At 35.4% G+C, this 21903-nt stretch overlaps 1 protein-coding gene across 7 annotated transcripts in view; it reads right to left on the bottom strand.

Moving 5' to 3' along the window:
* VPS8 (VPS8 subunit of CORVET complex) overlaps nucleotides 1-21903 on the bottom strand; it is a 280256-nt gene that overhangs the window by 83235 nt on the left and 175118 nt on the right. For 6 of the 7 annotated variants that reach the window (XM_057545206.1, XM_057545205.1, XM_057545207.1 and 3 more), the window contains exons 39-42: nucleotides 20372-20490; nucleotides 15903-15984; nucleotides 15482-15564; nucleotides 230-310 (exon numbers count right to left, since the gene is read on the bottom strand). In XM_057545206.1, the coding sequence (XP_057401189.1) occupies nucleotides 230-310; nucleotides 15482-15564; nucleotides 15903-15984; nucleotides 20372-20490 (365 nt within the window). The remainder of the gene's footprint in view (nucleotides 1-229; nucleotides 311-15481; nucleotides 15565-15902; nucleotides 15985-20371; nucleotides 20491-21903) is intronic. The other variant, XM_057545208.1, reaches the window with a different exon arrangement.

Genomic DNA, 21903 nt, shown 5'->3' with positions numbered 1-21903 from the left:
AATCCAAACTTGATGCATTTCCACATTCCAGAATATATGTGTATGTGTATATAAAATATATATTAATTAATTAAGGTCAAGAGAAATTTAAAAATTAAAAAGCCATACACTTCAATCTATCAAACTTCCACTAAACAGATGGTAATTTTTAAAGAAAAACTATAGGTGCAAAGAAAAAAGAATAGCTCTTTCTACCTTAGAATGGGCTTAGAAATAGAAAGTAGCTTACCTGTTCATAGCTAAAGGTATCCAACATTCCCAGAATAAGTCCCTGGATTTCTCCAAGTTTTCCTTTTCCATAAACTGGGTCCTAGAAAAAAGTTGCAAAAAATTATAATTCTATTCTTGCTATTTTAAAATTACTTTAAAATATAAGTTATCTGAAAAAGCCAAATACTCTTAAGTATTTTGTCTACAGTCACAAAATATTTATTCTTCCATGAACCTTCTGCTGGAAATGCACATTGGTCTCCTCAGGCCATCAGAAATATTTTGGAAAAATAAATAAAATTTAAATGATCCAAGCCCCTTGCTTAACAACCGTCTTTGCAAGTCTAATTAAATTTCACTCTGATTTTGTTTCTGCAGCAAGCTTCCTCTCCTTCTTATTAAACATCACCTATCCCCTTTTGAGCTCTTATTTATCTGCTACATTAAAACCAAAGTACTCATGAATACTCAGAATCTGTCCAGCTCCTCCTAGACCCACATTTGGCCACCTCCTGGTCCAAACCAACTAAGTTACATCTTTAGGAGATGAGTTTCTGAATCCAAGCAACTTTCAGTTTTCCAAAGCTTTTCTCAATAAAGTCACTACTGATAAACAACAGATACCTAGACACCTGATCTTCCCTCCATTGCTTTTCATATGAAGTACGCCAACTTGTTTATTGTACACAATTTGGAAAACACTGATGTGTACAAAAATAAAACCGAACGGATATCCAACCAACTGGAGATAAACACTTTTGATTTTTTGAGATATATCCTTCCAGTCTTATTTCTGGGGAAGTAGAGAGAGGGATGTATTTCTTAGTGTACAAAATTTGAGTATTTCACATAATACTTTCGTAACTTTTTTTTCCTTAATAGTATGTTGTGAGCAGTTTCCCATATTATCAAATACTTTGTAATAGTAAGAGTATGAATCATGTGAAAATGCCATGTGTTATTCAACCATTCTCTGTTGTCGGGGATTTAAGTTTCCCTCCCCATACTCCACATTTAAGTCCCACCCACTATTATCAAATGCTAGTGGCTGTAAATTTTGGTCTGAATCTCTGAGTCTTTCTTAAGAGGAGATTTCAAGAAAGGGGATGCATTACAGACTCAAAGAGTATTTTTATGGGTATTGACATATACACTTCACCCTTGAATAACATGGGTTATAAGTGAGCAGGTCCACTTATATGCAGATTTCTTCCAATAAATACATAGGAAAAACTTTTTGAGATTTGCAACAATATGAAAAAACTCACAGGTGAACCATGTAGCCAAGAAATATCGAAAAAATTAAGAAAAAGGGTTGTCATGAATGCATAAAATATATGTAGATACTAATCTATTCTTACACAGGCATAAGGTGAGTGATATTTAATATAAAATTAATAATCTGTTAGTTTTCTGTTTTATAACTTTGCTTTTAAAGAATTACATTACTGTATAGTATGCCCCTCTCCCTCTCCCTCTGTCTCTCCTGTAATTGGAGAAACTGTGTATCAGCCTATCATCACAGGTAGGATGTTTTTTAAAAAAAATTAACAATGTTCCAATACTGTATTATGAATATGACTATAATATCATTAAAAATTTTAATGCCATAAAAATTTTATAACAATTCATTCATTAGTGTATTGGCTAGGCTACTGTGAAGTAACCGTATTGATTACACTAGGCTACCATAAGGCAATCACATTGCTGCTTCTTTGTTATCACAATGCATGAATTGTCATACCTGTAAATATGAATTTTTTTCACATTATCTTTTCATTTTTAATGTCTAGTGTTAGTAATACATATAGTATCAATGGAGTTTTGTATCATATAATATTGATGTAGGTACTACAGACAATTCATCTTGTAAACAGATGATGTAAACTTAGGCTATTGATAAATACAGTACAGTACTGTAAATGTATTTCTCTTCTTTATGATTTTTTAAATAACATTTTCTTTTCTCTAGCTTACTTTATTATAAGAATACAGTAACAATACATATAATGTACAAAATATGTGTTAATCGACTGTTTATGTTACTGGTAAAGCTTCCAGTCAACAGTAGGCTATTAGTAGTTAAGTTTTGGGGGAGTCAAAAGTTATACATGGATTTTCGACTGAGCAGGGGGGTCAGTGTCCCTAACTCCCACGTTGTTCAAGGTCAACTGTAGTGCGTAATTGCTCTACCAAAAAGTTGTATTATGCAATTTTTATCTCCATCAGCACATTTGTGCGCCCATTTTACTGCACCTTTGGCTAGGCTGGGAATTATAAAAATTTGCTAATAAATATGTATGTCAAGTCTATTACTTTACTGTAACGTGAGGCTATATATGACATAAATGTCTCTTCCATGCTAAATAGGGGAATCCAACTATACAGTAATGATAAAAGTAGCTGCTATTTATTAACTGCGTAGCACACGCCAAGTACAATGCTAAGCATTTTATATATACCACATCACTGAATTCCTTCCAGAACATTTATAAATGAAGAAATTCAGGCTCAGAAAGGTTAGGTAAAATTCTCTAAGAACGCAACACTATTAAGCAGATAAGCTGGGATTTGAATCTAGGCACTTCAGAAACTATGTTTTTAAATAACACTACACTGGTCTCCCAAGGATGGACACATAAACTAATAAACTAAATAATAAATTAATGTTTACTAGATGAGTAACAAATATGAATAACTAAATGATAAACTAATGTATGCTGGAAAATATGGGTAACATTTCTGGTTACTTATTAGGGAGTAAGGATTATTAAAATCTTGGTACAGTAACTGTGCGTTCAGATGTTAAGAAAAAAAAAAAAAAAGACTGTGGAGCAAGAAAAACTTAGGAGACAGGTTCAGAAATGTGAGAAGAAATTTGCGTTCCTGCACTTGTTACAACATAGTCTTAGGATTTGCTTTTTTTCTCTCTTCTATGCTCTGATGTTGTTTCTTAAAGACTGGATAGATGCGGTTTCTAAATAAGATCAGTTTGCAGTACTTCTAGCTGGTCAAGAGCAGCACCAGATTATCTGCCATAGGTTCCTGGTCCCTGATGCTAAGGTTATGCTGAAAAAACCAAAGGTAGAGAATAACTACACATTTGTTTACTAATTAACAAGTTTACTTTGGGCTTGAACTGATCACTTAAATTTACTGGGGAAATCTGTTTCACTAAGCTAAAGATACCTGTGAAACATGTGCAGAGCATTTGCAAAAGACAAGACTACAGATATCTCAGACTAACTCTACCAGAACAACTCAGGCCATATACTCACAAGATAATCTTTAAATTTTCTTTGCATAAAAATAGAACCCTGTTAATGCTTCTGAACTTACACTCAATTATGCTTTTGGTCAAGCTCTTAGTAAATACATTTACTTCTCAAAGTATCAATGGAGAGTGTAATACTTTATTATAAAGACGTTGTAATAGCTATTCTAACACGTCCACACATACACAATACACATTAACATAGCTCTAGCACAGAAAACTTCTGTCACTTGTTTATAACAGGGTGGTTTGGGGAATAAAGAGGTCTTGAAAATGTTAAATTCTGGGAAAAGGAAGAAATCTTTATAGGTCATGTCTATATTTATATCAGTACATTTCACTTTAATATGCATACTTTAAAAGCAAAATCATGAAAATAACCTCATGCTGGGACAACATATAAATTATACAACGCAAAAGGGAGCTCAAGGCTTCTGGCACAGCATGTACACAATCCACTAGCTTTTCAAATTATTTTCCAAATATGTCAGCTGGATTCTTCAGCAATAAATAACTGCTGAGGTTTTGCTTTAACTTGTTCATAAACTACAAAAGAAGAGCACATTTAGGTACTTCAAATAAACTTGTTTTTTAAAAAGCACATTATAAAAACATGTGATGAGCACTTTTTTCCCCATTGTTTTCTTTCTTTTAAATTGAAGTATAGTTGATTTAAAATACTGTGTTAGTTTCAGGTGCATAGCATAGTGATTCAGTTATTTTTTTCTGATTATATTCCATTATAGGTTATTACAAGATATTGAATATAATTTCCCATGCTATACAGGAAATCCATTTTGTTTATCCATTTTATATATAGTAGTTTATATCTGTTAATCCCATACTCCTATTTGTCCCTCTCCCCTCCTCTCTCCCCTTTGGTAACCATAAGCTTGTTTTCTATGTCTGTGAGTCTGTTTCTGATTTGTATGTAGATTCATTTGTATTATTTTTTTAGAATCTCACATATGAGTGATATCATACAGTATTCGTCTTTCTCTGTCTGACTCACTTCACTAAGTGTAATATTCTCTAGGTCCATCCAAGTTGTTGCAAATGGCAATATCCCTATTGCTTTCTGATACTTATTGTATCATGTATGCGGTTTGTTATAAAATTAAAATTTTTACTAATCAAGCATTACTTTAAAATATGAATAATGCCCACAGCAGGTTAGCATATAAATCATTTGTCTGTATTAATTCCCTCCATATAACAGTCATGAGTAGCTTCTCAGAAGCCAAACGTTACTTTCTCCATAGAGCGAAGATCCGTAAGAGCCAGCAGTGAAGACAGAATGTGTATAACATAAATATGGTCCCTTAAAAATATTAACTTATCACCTAATGTTCCTGAAAGAAACCTGTATAATTCAGGTCCCAAGTATCAGTTTGAATAAATATTTAGAGGTCAGGAAGATCTTTGAGAACCTCTTATCAGGTGAATATCTCTTCTGGAAAAACTGTAAATATCTGAGCAATTATGCATCTAAATAAATGAGCATCTAAATATCTTCTCCCCAAGGGACCTGATAAAGTGAGGTAGATATGAAAAACACTATGGTTGGTGTTAGGTACAGAAGGCCGAAAGTTTGGAGTTAGAAGACCTAGGTTAATGTTCCCACTTAATAACTGGGCAAATTATTTAATTATTTGAAGGCCACTTTCCTCTTGAGAACCACAAGGATACCACTACTTCCCCAGCATAATGTACACAGAGATAAAGGAGATAAAGAACACAAAAGTGCTTTATAAACTGCAGAGGACTACTCAGAGACATTAGGAGGTTGAGCCAACTAATATTTACTGAGTATATACTATGTTCCAAGCACTGTGCTAGGTGGTGGAGATAAAGCAGCAAACAAGTAGACCTGGTCCCCGCTTTCACGGAACTCACGTCTAGAGGGGCAAGCCTATGTGAAGGTGAGAGTCAAAAAAAAGAAAGTCTGTACTTATTTTTGTTGATGGTTTCCTTTGCTGTGGAAAAGCTTTTAAGTTTAATTAGGTCCCGTTTTTTAATTTTTGCTTTTATTTCTTTGCCTTAGGAGACAGATCCAAAATAACATTGTTCAGATTTATGTCAAAAAGTGTTCTGTTCTACCTATGTTCTCTGCTAGAAGTTTTATGGTTTCGGGTCTTACATTTATGTCTTTAATCCATTTTGAGTTTATTTTTGTATATGGTATGAGGAAATGTTTTAATCTCATTCTTTTACATGTAGCTGGCCATTTTTTCACAGCACCACTTATTGAGTAGACTGTCTTTCCTCCACTGTATATTCTTGTCTCCTTTGTCGTGGATTAATTGACTGTAGTTGCGTGGGTTTATTTCTGTATTCTCTATTCTGTTCCACTTATCCATACATCTGTTTTTGTGCCAGTATCACAGTGTTTTGATTACTGCAGCTTTGCAGTATAGTCTGAAGTCTGGGAGCGCGACACCTCCAGCTTTGCTTTTTTCTCAAGATTGCTTTGGCAATTTGGGGTCTTTTGTGGTTCCAAATAAATTTTAGAATTATTTGTTCTAGTTCTGTGAAAAACGTTGTGGCTGGGACTTCCCTGGTGGTGCAGTGGTTAGGAATCTGCCTGCCAACGCAGGGGAAACGGGTTCGAGCCCTGGTCCAGGAAGATCCCACATGCAGTGGAGCAACTAAGCCCGTGCGCCACAACCACTGAGCCTGTGCTCTAGAGCCCACGAGCCACAATTACGGAGCTCGTGTGTCACAACTACTGAAGCCCGCGTGCCTAGAGCCTGTGCTCTGCAACAAGAGAAGCCACCGCAGTGAGAAGCCTGCGCACAACAAAGAGTAGCCGCCACTCGCTGCAACTAGAGAAAGCCCGCATGCGGCAATGAAGACCCAGTGCAGCCAATAAATAAATAAATAAAATTAATTTTTTTAGAAATGTTGTAGGTATTTTGACAGGGACTGCACTAAATCTGTAGGTTGCTTTGGGTAGTATGGACATTTAAACAATATTAATTCTTATAATCCAAGAACACAGGGTATCCTTGCATTTCTTTGTATCCTCTTCAATTTCCTTCATCAATGTTTTATATTTTTCAGAGTATAGGTCTTTCACCTTGGTTAAGTTTATTCTTAGATATTTTATTCTTTTTGATGTAATTTTATTTATTTATTTTTAAATTTTTATTGGAGTATAGTTGCTTTACAATGTTGTGTTAGTTTCTACTGTACAGCAAAGTGAATCAGCTATGCATATACATATATCCCTTCTTTTTTGGATTTCCTTCCCAGTTAGGTCACCACAGAGCACTGAGTGAAGTTCCCTGTGCCATACAGTAGGTTCTCTTTAGTTATCTATTTTATACATAGTATCAATAGTGTATATATGTCAATCCAATCTCCCAACTCATCCCACCTCCTCCTTTCCCCCTTGGTATCCATACGTTTGTTCTCTACATCTGAGTCTCTATTTCTGCTTTGTAAATAAGAGAGACTATATCAATTTTTTCAGATTCCACATATATGCATTAATATACGGTATTTGTTTTTCTCTTTCTGACTTACTTCACTCTGTATGACGGTCTCTAGGTCCATCCATGTCTCCACAAATGACCCAATTTCGTTCCTTTTTATGGCTGAGTAATATTCCATTGTATATATGTGTCACATCTTCTTTATCCATTCATCTGTCGTTGGACATTTAGGTTGCTTCCATGTCCTGACTACTGTAAATAGTGCTGCAGTGAACATTGCTGTGCATGTGCCTTTTTGAATTATGCACAGATAACTCATAAGTAATGAAATTGAAACTGTGATTAAAAATCTTTCAACAAACAAAACTCCAGGACCAGATGGCTTCACAGGAGAATTCTACCAAATATTTAGAGAAGAACTAACACCTATCCTTCTCAAACTTTTCCAAAAAATTGCAGAGGGAGGAACACTCCCAAACTCATTTTACGAGGCCACCATCACCCTGATACCAAAACCAGACAAAGATATCACAAAAATAGAAAATTACAGGCCAATATCACTGATGAACACAGATGCAAAAATCCTCAAAATACTAGCAAACCAAATCCAACAACACATTAAAAGGATCATACACCATGATCAAGTGGGATTTGTCCCAGGGACGCAAGGATTCTTCAGTGTATGCAAATCAATCAATGTGATACACCATATTAACAAATTGAAGAATAAAAACCATACGATCATCTCAAGAGATGCAGAGAAAGGTTTTGACAAAATTCAACACCCATTTATGACAAAAACTCTCCAGAAAGTGGGCATAGAGGGAACTTACTCAACATAATAAAGGCCATATATGACAAACCCACAGCAAACATTATTCTCAATGGTGAAAAACTGAAAGCATTTCCTCTGAAATCAGGAACAAGACAAGACAAGGGTGCTCACTCTTGTCACTGTTATTCAATATAATTTTGGAAGTCCTAGCCACGGCAATCAGAGAAGAAAAAGAAATAAAAGGAATCCAAAATGGCAAAGAATAAATAAAACTGTCACTGTTTGCAGAAGACATGATACTATATATAGAAAATCGTAAAGATGCCACCAGAACACTACTAGAGCTAATCAATGAATTTAGCTCAGTCACAGGATACAAAATTAATACATAGAAATCTCTTGCATTCCTATACATTAACAATGAAAGATCAGAAAGAGAAATTAAGGATGCAATTTTATATGGGATTATTTTTTTGGCTTTCTTTTTCTGATAGGTCACTATTAGTGTATAGAAAAGTGAAAGATTTCTGTATATTAACCTTGTATCCTGAAACTTTACTGAATTCATTACTAGTTCTAATGTATTTTGGGTAGAGACTTTAGGGCTTTATATATATATATAGTACCATGTTATCTGCAAATTGTGACAGTTTTACTTCTTTCCTTCCAATTTGGATGTCTAAAAAGACATTTCTTTTTCTTGTCTGACTGCTGTGGCTAGGACTTCCAATACTATATTAAATACAAGTGGCAAGAGTGGGCATCCTTGTCTTGTCCCCAGTTTTAGAGGAAAGGCTTTCAGCTTTTCACCAGTGAGTATGATGTTAGCTGTTTGTTTGTCATATATGGCTTTTATTATGTTGAGATATGTTCCCTCTACACCTTTTTTTTTTTTTTTTGGGCTGCGTTGGGTCTTCGTTGCTGTGCGCAGGCTTTCTCTAGTTGTGGCGAGAGGGGGCTAATCTTTGTTTTGGTGCGCGAGCTTCTCATTGCGGTGGCTTCTCTTGTTGTGGAGCACGAGCTCTAGACACGTGGGCTTCAGTACTTGCAGGACACGGGCTCAGTAGTTGTGGCACGTGGGCCCTAGAGCATGTGGGCTTCAGTAGTTGTGGCACGTGGGCTCAGTAGTTGTGGCTCGCGGGCTCTAGAGTGCAGGATCAGTAGTTACGGCACATGAGCTTAGATGCTCCGTGGCATGTAGGATCTTCCCGGACCAGGGATCGAACCCATATCCCCTGCATTGGCAGGTGGATTCTTAACCACTGCGTCACCAGGAAAGTCCCTCTACGCCAATTCTGATGAGAGTTTTTATCATGAATGGATGTTCAATTTTGTCAAATGCTTTTTTTGCATCTATTGAGATGATCATGTGATGTTTATCCTTCCTTTTGTTAATGTGGTATACAACACTGATTGATCCGCAAATACTGAACCATCCTTGCATCTCTAGAATAAATCCCACTTGATCATGGTGTATGACCCTTTTTATACATTGTTGGATTTGGTTTGCTAATATTTTGTTGAGGATTTTTGCGTCTATATTCATCAAAGATATTGGCCTGTAACTTTCTTTTTTGGTAGTGTCTTTGTCTGGTTTTGGTATGAGGGTAATGGTATCCTCATAGAAGGGATTTGAGAGTGTTCCCTCCTCTTCAATTTTTTGGAATAGTTTGAGAAGGATAGGTATTAGCTCTTCTTTATGTGTTTGGTAGAATTCCCCTGTGATGCTGTCCTGTCCTGGACTTGTTTGTTGGGAGTATTTTTTTTTTTATTACAAATTCAATTTCACTACTTGTGATCAGTCTGTTCAGATTGTTTCTTCCTGATTCAGTCTCAGCAGGTTGCATGTTTCTAGAAGTCTGCCCATTTCTTCTAGGTTGTCCAATTTGTTGGCATACAACTCTTTGTAGTATTATGATTTTGTGTATCTCTGTGGTATCAGTTGTTATTTCTTTTTCATTTCTTATTTTATTTGGATCCTCTCTCGTAAGACTGGCTAATGGTTTATCAATTTCGTTTATCTTTTCAAAAACCAGCTCTTGGTTTCACTGATCTTTTCTATTACTTTTTTGATCTCAATTTTATTTCCTCTCTGATCTTTATTATTTCTTTCTTCCTGCTGACTTTGGGCTTTGTTTGTTCTTCTTTATTTAATTCCTTTAGGTGGTAGGTTAGGTTTATTTGGAATTTTTCTTGTTTCTTGAGGAAGGCCTGTATTGCTATAAATTTCCCTCTTAGGACTACTTTTCCTGCATCCCACAGATTTTGGAGAGTTGTGTTCCATTTGCATTTGTCTTGAGGTGTTTTCTGATTTCCTCTTTGATTTTTCTTAATTTTTTATTTTGAGCAATTATAATGTGCCTTGTAGTTTTCTTCATGTTTTTGAGTTTGGGGTTACTGATCTGTGCTAACAGTTGTCAACAAATTTGGAAATTTTCACCTAATATTTCTTCAAATATTTTTTTCTGCTCCAACTCTCTATTTTCAGGACTCCAAGTACATGTATTTTGGGTCACTTGAAATTGTCCCACAGCTCACTGATACTCTGTTGTTTTTTTTTTTCCTGCTTCACTTTTCTCTAAGTGTTTCATTTTGGATAGTCTGTATTGCTATGTCTTCAAATTCACTATCTTTTCTTTTATTTTGGTGTCCCTGCCTGCTAATTCCAATATCCAATGTCATATCTGGGCTTTATTTTCCAACTTCTTTGCATACCTTTTAAGTTTTAATTCAATGTCATACATATACTGTAAATTTTTACACTGTTGGAACCTAGATATTTCTGTATTCCTCAAAATATTTTTAAGTCCTGTTCTGGGATGTAGTTAAATTACATGGAAACAGTCTGATCCTTTAGGTCTTGCTTTTAAGATTTGAAAGGCATAACAGGAGCTATGTTTAGTCTAGGGCTAACTGTTTCCCACTATTGAGTACTTCTGAGTACTCTACCCAATGTTCTGTGAATTATAAGGCCTTCTGATCTTACTGGTGAATAAGACTCTATTGTTGGCCCTGTGTGAATATGGGTATTATTCCCTCTAATCCTTTCAGGTGACTCTTTCCCTGGCCTAGGTAGTTTCCTCAGATCATGTACTTATACTTGAGGGAGGCCTTCTGATTACTCCAGAGTTCTCTCTCTTCGTACTTGCCCTAAAAACTCTGGTCACCTTGGTGTCTCTTGACTCTCAGCTCCATCTCCTCAAATCAATGAGTATGCTGGAAACTTCTTGGGATCCCCCTTCCTGCTATTGCCTGGAAACTCTCTCAGGACATTAAGCTGGGGCAAACATAGGGCTTACATTGTTTATTTCCCGTCTCTAAGGAATTACTGTCCTGTACTGCCTGATATCCAGTTCTTTGAAAACCACTATTTCATATATTTTGTCCACTTTTTAGTTGTTGTAAGCAAGAGGATAAACCCAGTCTCTGATACTCCTCTTGGCCAGAAATGGAATTCCTCCATCCTTGACTTATATTCACTCTAGAAATATTTACTGAGTACCTATTATTTTTTTTGATGATTCTACCAAAAATTTAATATAAAAAATACCAATTTTACACACATCCTTTGAGAATATAAAGGAAGCTGAAATGTTTCCATATTCATTTTATGAAGCCAGCATTGTCCTAAAATCAAATCCAGCAGAGACATAACAAAGAAAGAAAACCACAAAGATCCCTTATGAACATATCATGAAAGTTCCTAACAAAATATTAGCAAACTGACTCCAACATTATATAAAAAGAGCAAAATGGAGTTGATCCCAGAAATGCAAGGATGGTTTGTTATCAAAAATCAATCAAAATAATGTACTATATTAGCAAAATAACCAAAGAGAATGTGACCATTTTAATATATGCAGAAAAATCATTCAACAAAATTCAACATCCATTCATAACAAAAACTCTCAGCAAACTAGGAAGAACAGCAAATTTTCTCAACATGCATCTAATATGCAATTGATGAAAGAATTAACAATTCTCTCAAGATTAGGAACAAGGCAAGGCTTGTCCATCTTCACCATCACTATTCAACACTATAGTAGAGGTCCTGACCAGCGCAATAAGGTGAGAAAAAGATATTAAAATATAGATGGAAGGATAATATATAGATCGATAGATAGAAAATAAAGAAATAGATTGGAATTAAATAAAAATGGCCTTTATTCATAGACATTATAATTATAAATGTAGAACATCTTATGTATAAATATCCTACTACATTATAATTATAAATGTAGAACATCTTATGTATAAATATCCTACTACAATTGATAAATTAAGAAATAAATGGAATACCGTAGTCATGTATCGGATGACTCAAGATTTTTAAACTTTCAGTTCTCCCTAAATTCAATACATAACCATCAAAATAGCACCAGGTTATTTTGTAGAGATTGAAAGACTATTTTAATATTTATATGGAAATGCAAAAGGCCCAGAATAGCCAAAACAATTTTTTTTAACTCTGTGTTTAACTTTTTTTTTTAAACATCTTTATTGGAGTATAATTCCTTTACAATGGTGTGTTAGTTTCTGCTTTATAACAAAGTCTGAGTACCTATTATATGCCAGGTGCCTCTGGGTTAAGTGATGGTGATAGAGTACTAGCCAAAGTATAGTTTCATCTCTCAGGGTCCTTATGTTCTAATGGGAAATAAAAATAGGTAAACAACCTGATTCTTGAATGTTTCCTAGAACTCCATTTTATGCTAAAGTTCACCTAGTTTCAATAATTTAACTACCACTTCTATGCTGATGACTTCCAAATCTTCCTCTCCACTTCTTACCTCTTCCTATAAAGTCCAGTCTTGTGTTCCCCCACTGCTCACTGTTAGCCACATGAAACTGAAATCAGGGGTTTACCTAGGTTCTTCTTGTGTTCCCCTACATCCAGTCAGTCAAAAAGTTAAGTAGATTCTATCAGCTAAGTAATTTCCAAGTCCGTCTTCTCCTATCCAGTCTATGTAACTCATTTAACAAACTTTAGGTATCTATTACATTCTGGGTATTTCTATGCCTTCAGTTTTGATCCCTTCCAATTCATCCTATATAACACAGGCCGAGCCATCTTTCTAAAAAGAAACCTCATTCCATCATTCCTCTGGTTAAAATCCTTTAATGAGAATTTACTGAATTTAAAATAAAATCTAAAGTCCTTACCATGGCTTACAAAGCAATTAAGGACAGAGTCTCTGCCTCTCAAATTTCAGCTCTGTGACTCACCTTTATTCTTGTCCTATGTTCCAAGAATACTTAAACACTTGCAACTCCCCAGATGTAACATGTTTTACCTCAAATTCTTTGTACATATAGTTCACTCTGCTTAGAATAGTCCTATCTGTTTTTTACCCCTGATTCCTTTAGGTTCTGTAAAATTCAGTTCAGACATCTCCTCCTCCAGGAAATCTTTCCACAGTCTGTTTCATATATATACTTTTATTGGTACTCCTCTGGAGATATATATATATATATATATATATATATATATATATATATATATATATATATATATATATAAATTCAGAAACCTAGCTCATTCTAACTTATTCAAAAAAGATAATAACTGTAAAGGTACTGGGGTGTTTAAGGATCCAAGCAAAGGAATACAGGTAAGCCTTAAGAACTACAATGAGGGACTCAGATGCCATCAGTATTTTCTCTCCATGTTGTCTCCTTTCCTAGTGTCTTGAATCCTCTCCTTGTTATCTTCTCTCTTCTCCATGCATCTTGTCTATTCTCCTCTTTTTGTGTCTGCTTCATTGTTCTTTTCTCTGCAGATTAACTTTTTACTATTTCAGTTCATATGATGGAAAGGTAGTCACTATCAGCTCCTGAACTTTGTACCTTATATAATCCAGAGAACTGAATATAAACTATTCATCTTTTCAATTCAGTTCTAAAATTTCCTGGAAAGGACACTGATTGGCCCCTCTTAGGCCAGCTGCCCACCCTGAGTCAATCAGATAGAGTCAAGAGGCAGGGTCATGCTTTCACCTGGCTGCTCCTGCTATAATCATGTGGACTAAAAGTGTACAAATGCAGAAGTAGCAATTACCCTACCTGGGGTTCAGAGAAGGTAATCCTTAAGGTAGCCAATATTACTTGCTCTTTAGAGCCGTGTGAATAGTTATATCAGATACTTTCTTGTCTCCCTTAAAACAGGCCTTTTAGGGCAAGAACTGTGCCTTTCTTTCATCTACACATATAATAACCAAACAGGGTAACATACAATATATAAACCAATTAATAATTAACTCCTCAAAAGACCAGGGACTGAAATAAATGAAGGCGCTTACATGATATAATGGGAATGAGCTTAAATTAGCATTATCTGTGAAAGCAACTTGAAAAAATAAAAATCTCTATACAAATATAAGGTAGAGTTATCATTACAGTGATCACAAACATGCAAATAAGGAATTTAAGAATCAGCATACTCTCCTTATTAGTGTGAGTTAACAACCACTGAAGGTGGAAAACGATAAGAACACAATTACAGTGAATGCCAGTATAACACAAAAATAAAGTTAAGACTTTCAAATATCAAAAGCCTTCAAGGATATGAGTCTTGAAATACATTTTTTTTAAAACATCATATGCTTATGCCAAGGAAAAAAATCAATTAATATTTATTATAGTTTATGTATCAAAGTGTGCTTAAAGCTCAAAATAAAGCTAAATGCATACAATGAGAGGGAAGACACTTTTGGCTTTAGGATTTCATTTTTTTCTAATTTACCTGGTAAATTAAAGTATTCCTGTCTTATGGAGATATTACTTTATATATGATTAAAAACCTTATGACTAATATATTTTAGAATAGATATAAGAAAAGTAGTCTGTACTAAATTATTATTCAATTCATGATAAGGATCAATGAAATGATATGTGTGAAGATACATTCTAAAGGATAACGTACAATGTGGTGAGAGACTGCTGGACGCAGTAGTCTTTATCAGCAAAGGTCCAGCTGCTTCATACCAGATTGGAAGGAGAGCTTGGAGAGTCTTAAAAGAGAGCTGAGAGGGACATTCTTGACTGGATAAAAATCATTTGAAAATTATGAAGATCAATGGCATCATATTACTGTTTGACATTTTTTTTTTTCTTTTTGGTGTATCTCTATCCTGCATAAAGTAAGGGAAGACAAAATGGATTCTAAGGATAATTCCTGCTGTTTACCCAAGAACGTTCACAGATTTTTCTAAAAATATATCTTAGCATATTTTTAGTGTTCTCCTTTTGATGAAGTTGGAAAGGTTCAGGCCTTTTTGCTGAAGAAAACAGGCTGGAATGATGTTTCCTACAAAGGCTTTGGACACAAAGCCAGCTAGAATCTATAGTAGGAGATGAGCTTTGGACAGAAAGTTTTAGGATGAGTTAGAAACCCTAAGTAACAAGATTAAGAAATGTCTATATTAACATAATTTTTACGTTTCTCTTTTTGATCTAAAAAGTATAATCAGCTGGAAACAATGGTAATTCTCTCCCAGTTAGCACACCAAAAGGAAGCTTGTGTATCTGAATCCAAAGGTCACAGTGAACTGAAGCCTGCACCCCCTAACTGAAGGTTGCAAGTGTGTGCCAGGCAAACCCACATCACTGGAGTGCTAGGAAAGATTCAAGGATGAGAGTTGTAAGTTAGATATTTCGTTAATGCCAAAAATCAGCTGCATTATGCTTGAGATCCACTTACACGTTAGCCCAAGTTGCTATTATTTATGCATAGCTGAAATATTAGTTAAAATTGATCAACGCTGAATTTTCCCCCTTTCAACTCACCTGTAAGATTCTTTGCAAGATTGATGGAAGGGCAATAAATGCTGCCATGTTGTTTAGAACTTGCATGGTCAAAGATTTCAGAGCTGTTATGATAAAATGTCAATATTGAGGTTAGTTTAAAATAAGAGTTTTTTGTTTTTCCTGTAAGTCATAGGAATACAACTTCCTAGAAACTTGGCTAACCGAGGCCAGTTTGATATTTTAAAGTTAACTGCTGGTGAGCTGTAAAGCTGCTATTATCCAAGACAAATGATATAACTGGTGCCACAGAAAGCAGTGAACCTGAAAAAATGAGATCGACACTACGGTATGATTTCGTTAAGGAAAATAATAAAAATACGATGCTGGGAGAAGGTATCAAAATGACAATCGTCAGCAGATAGAAACTGGGGGACAGTGTACGTGGACGCTATGACCTTACCTTCAGAGTGCAGATGAGGCGCAGCTGAACTAGACAGCTTCTGAGGTGCTATCATTGCCTCCAGTAATGGAAACCAGAGTGCCTATAATGGCAGAGGAAAACAGAGGAAAACAAAAGTACTCTGTTGTTTTCAAGAACAACTAACATCAGCTTAGTGTTTCACAGGTTGAAATGTACGTCTCACATACATTTGTTGGTAAAAGTTAGAAAAAGAAAAGATGGGACACTTGACTGGGAAGAGAAAAGACAGTAAAAAAGCAAAGACCACAGCCAGAACAGATATCTTTACCATGCGCCTTGGGAAAATAAGGAAGCTGAAGTTAAGTAAGTCTAGACCTTGGAACTGCAAATCTTCTGTGTCTCAGAAAAGGGTAGGTTCAAAGGAGCCAGAGCAGAGCCTCAGGCTACGTTCTTAAATGTTTCACTGACACAGTCTAAACAGCCGTATGTACTGCAGAAGGGAATAAAGAACTCTCCCACAACTACCCTCCCCCCATTTCTCATCAGCTAGATCAAGCAAGATAAACAAATACAGTTCTCCAAAGTTTTCTCCTATATCAAGCATTATTTTGTTATTTCTTCAGTCATCACAGACTAAGAAGTGGAAGTTAACATTATTTCAATTAACATTTCCAACCACATCATGACATAAATGAACAGATCTAACATTTATTTATTCCTATTACGTAGGGCACTGTATTAAATGCTTTACGTACATTTTGTCGTTTCAATCTCATGATAACCTTATACAGTAAGCGTTATCTTTACTGGAGATAAGATGCTGAAGCTTAGAGAAGTTGAGTAATTTGCCAATGATTATACACTGCCATATGTGCATCATATGTGTTCTTCCTAAGCCTTAGGAAAAATCTTCATCATCAAAAATCAAACTAATACATTTTAAAATTTCAAGCATATTTTCCTGTTGGGTAATGATTTACAAAGGCCTTATTTCACCCAGTATCTTGGGAGAAACCTATTCCTGCAAACATCCAAGAGGCATGAAAAAAAAGTCAGTATTGACAGAGCAGGACAAGCATGGTTAAGGGGACAGGCTAATGGTCCGGTGACTTTCCCACGGGGTGACCTTCCACCGAAGAGCTCTACAAGGAAGCCCTTATCTGCCCCCATTTGAGGTTTTCTAAGGCCAGGATTTTATGTACTTTTTTTTTTTAACAGTATTTCTTCAAGTTCTTAAGATACTGGTTTTAACTATGTTGTATACTGGCAATTCTTTATTTTATTGAAATTTTAATTTATTTTATCTAGTACTCATGAATTTTTAATCTTGTATTTTATTCTTGGATGGCTTTACTTAGCTTGTGTTTTCGTTGCCTGTTTCAGTTTGTTTTTACAACCACATCATTTATTTCCATGTATTTTTATAGTCTTTTAATTTAACTGTATATGGTATACCTCATTTTTACCTTTTGGTTTTTATATTTATTATATTTAGAAATTTGATTTAAAATTTTTCTTATTTAATCCAGAAATTTTAGAAGAATTACCTTTTTTAAAGGTTACTTTATTCTTGGTTTATAAATAGCAGACTGGGGGAAGCATGGCTGCAGAGATAACAGCCATGGGAAGTGTTCATACCCTAAATAGAGGCATTGTTCTTCTTCAATTAAATCTCCACATTAACCTGAAATACATGGTAGACACCTTTTAAATATTTTGTCTCTCTTGCTCTTTAATGCTGGTTCTTAAAATGTTAACTTGGATAAACTCTAAAAACCCACAGGCTAAAATAACAATCCATGATAATGACAATTCTAACCCCTGAGAGCAACACAGCTGAACGTGAATTACTTTCTCATGTTACATAATCAACAGCTTTCTTTTTCAGGGAATTATGTGCATAACAAAGCCATATTCTTTATTATATGTAATCACTGGACACTGGGGTAGATGGACATACAAAGTAGGACAGGTATAGATTCTACCTGGGAAAGGACTGACAACCCGACTTCCTGCAGTCTAACTTTAAGGAAATACTCCATGACATTAAATCTTCTGAAGAAACTTTTGGAAAGAGATATTACAGACAATTCATTATCAGGCTTTTGGATACTTCAAATTTTCTAGTTAGATTAGGGTTGGTGGCAATAGCTCTTGTTCTCACTCTCTCCAAACCAAAAACAAAGCAAAGAGGAACAAGGGAAACAACCATGAAAATCCCCCAAAATTAATGTTTGGTATTACATAAAATCAGTTCAGCATTTTCACAAAAATAGTATTTACATAAAAACTAACATGCAATGTTTTTATTATTGCTATGAACGTTGTTCAGAAAAGAAGCAAAAACCAGTTGTTGGAGGGTGGAGGGGAATACAGAGTGGTGTGAGAGGCACGTGTGTGTGTCTAAGAGAGGAAGAGACAGATTCCAACTCAGATATATTTTTTGACAAAAAAATACAGAATAAATTACCCTTTCACCACATCAAAGGAAGCCTTAGTCCTGTCTCTGATTAAGAGATAAGAGTTCAAATATAGTCAGAATAATCCCTAGAGTTCTGGAGGCACGAATTTTATATCTAATTCTACCATTAATATATGTGAATCTGGACATATTTCAGCTTATGTGAGCCTAAATGGCTCTATTTATAAAACATAATTGTCATTTTTCCTTAAATTTTCCATGAGAAGAAGGAAGAATATAAAATAGATGTTAGGGAGGAGACAGAAGGGTTGAAAAATATTTATGTATATTTATGTATAAACATAGCTTTAATAGTTTTACCCTTTTGTGTTTTTCTATCAAAATATAACCATGTCCAAATGCAGACAGTTAGCCAAAAGATAAATGAAAACTAAAACTTAGGAATGGAAAGATCAGGGCAAAAGGAATGTTGTAAAGCCCATAATACATTTAAATAAAGACTGAACAACTATGGGAATTGTGGATACAGAAAAGAATGTATTGTTAACCTTAATGAGGTAAAATAACATAACTAACTAAAATTCAGAGGGATGGAGAAGGGAGGCTGGAGCAAGTGTGTATGAGTTCACGTAAACTTCCTTACTGGTTGGACATCAGAGATATTATAAAAACCGAATGTAATTATAAACGATACTTCTAATCTATTACAGTTATTTAGATTTTTTCAACTTCAGGGAGATTTATTAAGAGACAGTGTACTGAAGAACTATTTATTTGAATTTCAGAATTTCCTCAGTTTTACATAAGCTTCCTAAATGAGATTAAATACTATATTTTTAAAGCAAGCATTATTTGATTCAATTTTTCTAAAATTATGTTAACCTAGGTAGATAAAAAATATCTAGAGTGATATTCACCAAATGATAATGACAGTTATTTCTGGCTGATAAGATGGATACAGGGTAATTTTTTTAAACATCCCTCTGTGTAACTTTCTGTATTGCGGGATTTTAAAAAATAATGGGTATGTATCATTTCACTCAAAAAAGTTTTTTAAATAAAAAAACCACATCTATTATATAAATGTGTTTGTTATATACAATTTATATTCTAAAGCGTATTCAAAATTTATGACCTTAAAAAAACCCTTGACAAAAACATAAAGGAGAAATTTACCCACCTCATAAGAACAGAAACATACCAAGTTTATCATTTTCATTGGAACATGTATGGCAAACTATATATGAAAAATTTACCCTGTTTCCCATTTCAGAAGCCCAGGCAGTGGAAGGAGGCCAGGTGGTGTTAAGTCAGAGGCCAGAGCCTGGAGGGGCAGGCGCAGTTATGCCATACATATCACACTGCTAACTTTACTTCTTAAAACTACTGCACAATTTAGCTGTCAAGTCGCATCTCGCCCCCTTGGTTTCTGCTTCACTGCTGTAACTCCCACCCGCCCCACGTGCTCTACTATATCTCCTTCAGCTCTGCGTTCTCCCTTTTTGCAGTCTGGAATCTGTTACAGACGTGGTTCCAACCTTGGCTGCACAGTGGAATCACGTGGGAAGCCTTAAAACATACTGATGACTGTGGCCCAGCCCCAAAGACTTTAATTTAATTGATCTCAGGTACAGTCTGGGATTTTTCAAAGCTCCCCATGTGACTCTTATGTGCGGCCAAGGTTGAGAACTACTATACCGTAGCCTTCTTGACCTTTTTCAGCTTTCTCTGTACCCCTTGAGGCTTTTCCTCCAGTGCTTCACGCTCACCTTATCCACGGGGAATGGTACAGATGATAAATGGACGACACATCCACAGTACCACTACACGGAATACACAAAAACTCAGTCCAGAGAGAACAAGGACATCTAGTATTCACACACCTAAATTTTGCAGCACAGCCAAATCTAAGAATATAAAGCCTTTTATGAGAACAAAGCAGACAGGCACTCCTCATAATAACTTTAGGAGTCTTATACTCCTGGGAGCACTGAACTCAGGTAGCTGAGAGGGCAGTGGAAATAGAATTAATTCCTAGTTTCAGACCAGAACAGATTTTTAAAAGCCTCTGTAGTCACTCTCCTACCTCTCTCTGCTGCTGGTTCAAATTATGTGAATTTCTCTGGCAAAGGGCAATTGTCTCCACCATGGTCTCTTCAACATTCTTCAGTGAGGGATCCTCTTTGGTATCTAGATTCAGAAAAACTGTTAACATCACTCAAGGATATATTACTGATAATCTCAAAGCTTCTGTAAAAAATTAAACAATTTTTTCTCTGCATACTTTTAGTTTTCTATGATATAATCATGTATAAAGACCTGATACCAAACTTCAGTAGATAAAAAGCAGGTAGTTCTTTGCAACAGTTTTCCATATAAATGTCTGACATTCCTAGGACATAGAAAGCACATCATACTTAGCATTTTAATATGCTTTAGCTATGGAAAATCCCCAACCATTTGTCTGTGGATTAGTTAATAGAAAGATTATCTTTTATCTTTCTTGCTCTACCATTTCTTCCTCTATTTCTTAAATGTATGTATTTCTCCAAGATACTATCTCAGGCCCTTTTCTTTTCATTTTTTTTCAATAATTTCAGCCACTCTTCTGGTTTTAATTCCTATGTCCTTGCTAATAACTTTCAAATATACACCTCCAGCCCTTATTCCTTTCATAATCTGCACGTTGAATTTTCACCAGGCTCTAGGACATCTATCTCTACATGGACATCCTGCAGTCACTTTGAACTTTATATGTGCAAAACCCAACCCATTTTTCTTACTTCAAATCTGCTCCTTCCCCTACATTTCCAAACTAAGTTAATAGAACCATGACCTTTAAGTCAACCAGTTTATAAATCTTCACCATCTTTGATGCTTTCACCTGTACATTCAAATAAATTGTTAATTTTGTTAATTCTACTTCCACACTCTCATATACCCACTACTTTACCCGAGTGGAGCCCTTCATCACCCTGTTTGCACTACTGCAGCAGCCTCTAAATTAACTTTTGACTTCCAAATCGTGCCTTCCTCATTCCCTTTTATACTGTCACTACAGTTCCCTTAAGCACAAGTCCAAACATATGAGTCTCACGCACAAAAACTATCAAAGACTTCTAATTTTTACAAAGAGAATGTCAATAAACCTCTGATCCTAAGTAAACACAGTAAACATCCTGGTGCATCTTCCCACCCTCGGTGCTCTTATATCACCAGATTATTTCCTCCTCCCCAAGGTAACTAGCCAGGCACTTCCATGCTCATGTTCTCCTCAGCCCAGAAGACCCTTTCCTTGCTTTTGTCTATCAAATTCCTATTCATCATTCCAATCATGATTACTTCAAAGGTCACATCTTCCACAAAAGAAACTCAGTTACAGGTAGTTCCCCAATTTTCCACAACCCTTTGCCACTCTCACTGTACCTCTTTTATAGTATTTGATTCTACATGTACTAGAGGTTTTTTTTTTTTTTTTAAATTAATTAATTAATTAATTTAATTTTGGGGGCTGTGTTGGGTCTTCGTTTCTATGCTAGGGCTTTCTCTAGTTGTGGCAAGCGGGGGCCACTCTTCATCACGGTGCGCTGGCTTCTCACCGCCGCGGCCTCTCCTGCT

This window comes from Balaenoptera acutorostrata, chromosome 4 (assembly GCF_949987535.1).
Source record: "Balaenoptera acutorostrata chromosome 4, mBalAcu1.1, whole genome shotgun sequence".
In the NCBI taxonomy this organism is placed as follows: Eukaryota; Metazoa; Chordata; class Mammalia; order Artiodactyla; family Balaenopteridae; genus Balaenoptera; species Balaenoptera acutorostrata.
The sequence above is the reverse complement of the archived record's forward strand: the minus strand, read 5'-3'. Positions and strand labels throughout refer to the sequence as shown.